This window comes from Esox lucius, chromosome 7 (assembly GCF_011004845.1).
Source record: "Esox lucius isolate fEsoLuc1 chromosome 7, fEsoLuc1.pri, whole genome shotgun sequence".
In the NCBI taxonomy this organism is placed as follows: Eukaryota; Metazoa; Chordata; class Actinopteri; order Esociformes; family Esocidae; genus Esox; species Esox lucius.
Window position 1 is genome coordinate 3,353,479 of NC_047575.1, and position 6,942 is coordinate 3,360,420.

The 6,942-nt window shown below is 49.4% G+C and overlaps 1 protein-coding gene across 4 annotated transcripts; it reads left to right on the top strand.

Moving 5' to 3' along the window:
* The first annotated feature begins 445 nt into the window (after window positions 1-445).
* On the top strand, window positions 446-4,125 carry LOC114839555. 4 transcript variants are annotated; one of them, XM_034293503.1, is made up of 8 exons: window positions 446-678; window positions 1,524-1,791; window positions 2,298-2,460; window positions 2,788-2,908; window positions 3,054-3,190; window positions 3,305-3,433; window positions 3,569-3,652; window positions 3,789-4,125. In XM_034293503.1, the coding sequence occupies exons 3-8, from the start codon at window positions 2,346-2,348 to the stop codon at window positions 3,935-3,937; spliced, it is 735 nt and encodes a 244-aa protein (XP_034149394.1). In that variant the 5' UTR covers window positions 446-678; window positions 1,524-1,791; window positions 2,298-2,345; the 3' UTR covers window positions 3,938-4,125. The 4 variants fall into 4 exon arrangements, with proteins under 4 accessions (XP_034149394.1, XP_034149395.1, XP_034149392.1 ...); XM_034293504.1 differs by having other exon boundaries at window positions 3,305-3,370; XM_034293501.1 differs by having other exon boundaries at window positions 3,305-3,652.
* The last annotated feature ends 2,817 nt before the right edge of the window (window positions 4,126-6,942 follow it).

Sequence of the window (6,942 nt, forward strand, 5' to 3'; positions counted from 1 at the left end):
TTTACAATGCGTGTGTGGCATGGAGTTTTCCACAAGCACAGAATTTCGTGTGTGAAATCTTGCTTTTTTGGGTAAGGTAAATAGAAGGGGTCAAGACTTAAATTTTTTGATAGTTTTTGCCCATTTTGTATTGTAACATGAGATGGGCCTTAAGAACAGACTTTCCCATTGTTATGGTCCCTAAATAACCACTAGTACAAACTGTTGTATATGCAGGTTTATAAACATCCAGTGTTTCACATTATGTTTGTAAAAAAAACACACTCCTTCTGGCTAGGTTCACCCTACGGAAAAAGATTGATTTCCAGTGTGAGAGTACGCTGGCGCACTTTGGCTACCGCTTCTCTACCGGAGCATTTCCCAGTCTGTTTTCTGTTGTTTTATGTCTCATACTGGAATTCCTTCTGGGACACTGCTCATACCCAGATAGCACACATACGTCTTGCCGATGTCGGCATAAGATCGTAAGATCGAAAGCGGTTTAAAGCATCAAGTGGAGGTCGGCTGTACGTGTGAACGATCGAAAGAAATCTGTGGCCAGGAAATGTGTCTACGATTGGCGGTTCTATGGGTTTTTCTTTGTACAATCCTGCACAATCTTTTCCATGACCATTTATTTACGGACCTTATTTGGCGACAAGATATTTTTGCTACAAAATTATTTTCATAGAACATAAGGTGAGTACACAAATTCTATCTCGAAATCAAGTAAGCTAGCTTAGTTATATGCGTAGGTAAGCAAATTGTGTTTCTATCTAATAATGTGAACTACAACAATGTGCGCGGTGTACCTAGCTACCCACACAGCAGTAGACTCTTAAGCGGATCCGACTGTCACATTCGTTTTGGCACCGCCCAGAGGATCCGCTCCGCCTCCGGGCAGCGCGGTGAATTCTACTGTCCCACACTGGACCCGTGTCGGATCCGCTCCGCCTCCGGGAAGCGCGGTGAATTCTACTGTCCGACACTGGAGCGACATTCACAGCAAACATAGGCCTTTGTGTTTTTTTAATCATCATGTATAATGATTGTAATGACGTTGTTTGATATTAGGACTTTTGTGCAACATGCTATTGTTAGCTGAGAGATTATGATGATATTGTAGCCCATTTTATTTAAAATGGGATAGTCATTTTGGCAGAATATGTTATGGTAGTGTGATAAAGACTGGTTTGGTCTGTTTTAATGTGTCGCTGCTATCCATATGTAGCTTATGCTATGTTAGCAGCATGTAGCTGCTAGCTAGCATGCTGCTAGGCGCGATTGCATCATTTTGCAAGTATTGATAATGCCTATATATAGTTATATGTTTGAGTTCACGTTTGCGATGCAAACCTATTGCTGATAAATTGGCACTGGTATTTCTTGTTTCATCTGGGGTCTCATAAACAGTCTAGTTTGTAGCAATGAAACAGACAACACCACTATTCAACAATGTTTTTATTTAAATACAACATTAGAAATGATAACTTTTACACACCTGATAAACGTGTCTTTCTGAAATGTATCTCTTTTTTTTTTAGAACAAAAATGAATAGAAAGACTGTGCCTGTCTCCTTATCAACCTTAAGACGAAGGACACGTGTAGACGTTCAAAAAGGCATCATCAAATTAGGACAGACGACTGACATGGACAGGAATAGGGGCAGATGACTGAGTTCTTTCTGAGAACACTGCCCCACCCTCTTCAGCTGCACATGCAATGCCAGAGGTGCAAGTTGTTACTGAAGATGACATGGAATTGGAGGCAGATTTTGATGACGTGTACATTACTCTGGATGAAAATTTGCTGTAAGTATTTCACAAAAGTTGGTATTTCTCCATGCATACACAACACCCATTAATTCATGTTTTCAAAATACGAGATGAAATATTGTCCCTCAAAATGCCATGGGGAAATGATATTTTATGCTGAATTTAACATGCATTGACATGTCCCACAATTCTCTAAACCATTGACCGTACATAGTCCATTATATTATTAGCATTATTCAATTATTTTTGTGAGATTATGAAACAACACCCCAACACATTCTGCCAAAAAAATGCAATAGTACTCTACGGTTGAGGTGAAGTTCTACTTGACCATTATGACCTGTACTTTTTCCTTCCTTATACTTCTTCCCACCTTGGGGCACCATTCAGGTTAACTTTCAGCCCATCTTACTTGCTTATTTGTATACATTGTAGGCCTATACTTGTGCATGCTTTAGTCCATGTTATTCCTTTTTTGATGATTAATAAATACCCTTTTTCTTTCTACATTAAGGATGCCTTTTCATTTAATTGAATTTCAGGCAAGCGAGGACATTGCTTTTGTGCCAGTTGACTGGTATGATGACGGGATGGTTTACTGGCCCATCTTTAAGAGCACTAAACGTGTGAAACGGGCAGCTGCTAACGAGGAGAAGCATGAGCCAGACTGGCCAAGATATGACGTAAAGGTCGTCAGAACTTGTGGTATGCCAATTCATAAAATTATTGTTTAAAAATAATTTCATGGTTGCTTCTCCTTATGCTTGGAATAACCTATTATTTCTGTTTTCTGAAAATGCACATGAAATTGTATTTGCCTTGCATTGTTTAAAATGTTCAATTTATATCTGTTGATGCTATTCTTGGCCTGGTCTCTCTTGTAAGAGATATTGTGTTCTCAACGAGACCAACCTGGTTAAATAAAGATAATAATAATAATGATACTAACAATTATCATCATCAATAATAATATTCTGTGCAGCTCTACAGCTAATTTGAAACTCATGTTCATTTTAACATATTTCATTTTAGACAACTACAAAGACGCCATCAGGCTAATGAATCAATATCAGACCGGCTGCAAAACCTCTGAGCTACAGTCTGAGGCAGAGCAGGAGGGTGAGCTGCCAGAGAAACGAGTCAGGAAGCCAATGTAAGTGGGTTCGGTCTTGTTTTTGTTATGTTTCTACAGTAATAGGAAGGTTATTTCCTGTAGCATTCAAAAATACTATATGTATTATATGTATATTTGGCAATTTTGGGATTGCAATAACCAAAATGATATGGTTACTTAACAGCCATCGTTTTGGGGACTCTGATGAGAGTGAAGAAGAGCCAGAAAATTGTAACTTAGCTTCTCTGAGGTCGCCACGACCTTCCAACTCGGCTGGTGTATCAGTTGGAGCCTCAAGCCCAAACCAATTACACTGGCAGAGTAAGGAATAATCTCTTAACATCAAAATAACAAAATCATAATATTAATAATATAGATATGGTTTACCTTGTTAGTGCTAAAGATATTCCCCTCTCCTTGTATCCATTCCTCCAGCTCCACCATCTCACCGAGTGCCAGGCAGCAGAGTCACTACTCCTCAACCTGGAGGAAACTGTCTAAGTAAAGGGGACCTGTCTAGATTAATTGTTTTTCAATGGCAATCCATTCATGGGGTTGAAATAGGTAGTTCATACCAAAATGTTGAAACATACAAATTCAAGTTCCCCATGACCAGAGATTTTTTGTTTGGCCCTGTAGCTCGCAGCATACCATTGGTTAACAGATCACAACCATTTAATAGCAATTTCTCTCCCTTAGCACCTGACAATGGGGCCAGACCACAACACCCTTCACCACCTCAACTCCCTGCACCTGCATTTAACATGAGGAGAGTTACTCAAGGTAGGGACTGATTTCTGAAATATTAGTGAATTGGAAGGCCCCAAAGTGTATTATAAGTCATGGTTAACAGATGACTACCATTTAATAAAAAAAAAATGTCCCACTCTCTCACACCACCCAACTCACTATGGGCCAGGAACGGCAGTCCCTCCTCACCTCCCTCCACCCCCCGCACCATCTCTCAACATGAGGCGAACAGAGGAGCCCTCTTCAAGCCTGGCCTACAGACCAACATGGCGAGGGGGAGAAATGACCAATACCATTCCCTACTCTGGTGAGCACTAACTGACAAATCCATAGGGGCATTCTGTGCCACAGATTTAGGAAAAACATCCCACAACCATCACATATTTTCATAACTTTTGTCATTAACTATTGTCAATAACTAAGGTCAGTTGTGATGGTCCCTTCCTTAAGGGGCCATTCCGCTGCGTGTCTTCTGTGTTTCCTTGTCTTGTCCTTGTATGTGTAATGGTCCCTTCCTTAAGGGGCCATTCCGCTTCGTGTTTTCTGTGTTTCCTTGTCTTGTCCTTGTATGGTCTTTCCTGTTCTTGTTTCTGTTCAACGTTATATTCAGTTCACCTGTGTTTTAGCCCCCACCTGTTTCTGTTTTCCTCGTTTTCTCAGTGTATTTAGTTCAGCCCTTTTCTCCTTGTCCTTGTGGGTCATTGTGTGTGTGTATGTCGTGTACGCCTGTTGTGCCTGTTGTGCCTGTTGTGCCTGTTGTGCCTGTTGTGCCTGTTGTGCCTGTTGTGCCTGTTGTGCCTGTTGTGCCTGTTGCGCCTGTTGCGCCTGTTGCGCCTGTTGCGCCTGTTGCGCCTGTTGCGCCTGTTGCGCCTGTTGCGCCTGTTGCGCCTGTTGCGCCTGTTGCGCCTGTTGCGCCTGTTGCGCCTGTTGCGCCTGTTGCGCCTGTGCCATTGGACTTTTTGTAGTGCCCGGCACTCATTTACGTTATTCCTTCGTTTGTTTAATAAAAAGGGGAAACCCTATGGACTTCTGCATTTGCCTCCGTCTCCATACCTAACAGCGTGACAGAATGACCCACCGACCAAAAAGGAGGCAGCAGAAGTGGACGGTAGGGGAACTCCTCGGATGGCCAGATTCCGACTCCGAGGAGGAGGACCCCTACCGTCACCCCCTGGACCGCTGGATTCCCCGGTGGCCATCCCCCAGCGTAAGCCCGCGTCAGCCACAGCAAAGCCGACCCAGAGACCCATTCCGGTCGGCACCCTGTCTCATTTCCCAGGTTCCCCGAGCGGCCTGGCGTGGTAGCAGGCGGGCCATTCGGCGTACCCCGCTACCCACTCCTGTCCCGCGGTCAGCCCAGGGCCCTACTCCTGTCCCGCGGCCTGCCCCGGCCTCTACTCGTGTCCCGCGGCCTGCCCCGGCCTCTACTCGTGTCCCGCGGCCTGCCCCGGCCTCTACTCGTGTCCCGCGGCCTGCCCCGGCCTTTACTCGTGTCCCGCGGCCTGCCCCGGTCCCCACTCCTGTCCTGCGGCCTGCCCCGGTCCCTACTCGTGTCCCGTGGTCAGCCCCGGTCCCTACTCGTGTCCCGCGGTCAGCCCCGGTCCCTACTCCTGTCCCGCGGTCAGCCCCGGTCCCTACTCCTGTCCCGCGGCCTGCCCCGGTCCCTACTCCTGTCCCGCGGCCTGCCCCGGTCCCTACTCCTGTCCCGCGGCCTGCCCCGGTCCCTACTCCGGTCCCTACTCCGGTCCTGCGGCCTGCCCCGGTCCCTACTCCGGTCCCGCGGCCTGCCCCGGTCCCTACTCCTGTCCCGCGGCCTGCCCCGGTCCCTACTCCTGTCCCGCGGCGTGCCCCGGTCCCTACTCCGGTCCCTACTCCGGTCCCGCGGCCTGCCCCGGTCCCGCGGCCTGCCCCGGTCCCGCGGCCTGCCCCGCGGCCTGCCCCGGTCCCTGTTCCAGCTCCGCTACCGGTCCAGCCCCCTGCTGCCCTGGAGAGGCAGCCAGCGCCCCCTGCTGCCCTGGAGAGGCAGCCAGCGCCCCCTGCTGCCCTGGAGAGGCAGCCAGCGCCCCCTGCTGCCCTGGAGAGGCAGCCAGCGCCCCCTGCTGCCCTGGAGAGGCAGCCAGCGCCCCCTGCTGCCCTGGAGAGGCAGCCAGCGCCCCCTGCTGCCCTGGAGAGGCAGCCAGCGCCCCCTGCTGCCCTGGAGAGGCAGCCAGCGCCCCCTGCTGCCCTGGAGAGGCAGCCAGCGCCCCCTGCTGCCCTGGAGAGGCAGCCAGCGCCCCCTGCAGCCCAGTGTCCGCCAGCGCCCCCTGCAGCCCAGTGTCCGCCAGCTCCCCCTGCAGCCCAGTGTCCGCCAGCTCCCCCTGCAGCCCAGTGTCCGCCAGCTCCCCCTGCAGCCCAGTGTCCGCCAGCTCCCCCTGCAGCCCAGGGTCCGCCAGCTCCCCCTGCAGCCCAGGGTCCGCCAGCTCCCCCTGCAGCCCAGGGTCCGCCAGCTCCCCCTGCAGCCCAGGGTCCGCCTGCTCCCCCTGCTGCCCAGGGTCCGCCCGAGCCGCCCCTGGAGGACTGGTGGCCCGAGCCGCCCCTGGAGGACTGGTGGCCCGAGCCGCCCCTGGAGGACTGGTGGCCCCTTCCTTAAGGGGCCATTCCGCTTCGTGTTTTCTGTGTTTCCTTGTCTTGTCCTTGTATGGTCTTTCCTGTTCTTGTTTCTGTTCAACGTTATATTCAGTTCACCTGTGTTTTAGCCCCCACCTGTTTCTGTTTTCCTCGTTTTCTCAGTGTAGTAGTTCAGCCCTTTTCTCCTTGTCCTTGTGGGTCATTGTGTGTGTATATGTCGTGTACACCTGTTGTGCCTGTGCTCCTGTGCTCCTGTGCTCCTGTGCTCCTGTGCTCCTGCGCCATTGGACTTTTTGTAGTGCCCGGCACTCATTTACGTTATTCCTTCGTTTGTTTAATAAAAAGGGGAAACCCTATGGACTTCTGCATTTGCCTCCGTCTCCATAACTAACAGCGTGACAGAATGACCCACCGACCAAAAAGGAGGCAGCAGAAGTGGCTATGAGTAATGAGGATAAACACTGAAACGTAATATATTTTATACACTACATTTTAGCTATATTTCATGTGTGTCAACAGCAGCTGAGGTCCACATCCTTAGCCGGCTGGAGACCATTAAACAACAGTAGTTAGTGTAGGGTATATTGTGTCAGAATGGTGATTTATGGCCCTGGGGGGCGGGACTTCCATATTGATGTGACAGGTGGGCGGGACATCCGGTTTGTAGGGTGGGACTTCCTGTATGACGTATGTTAGGGTGGGACTTCAGGAGTGAC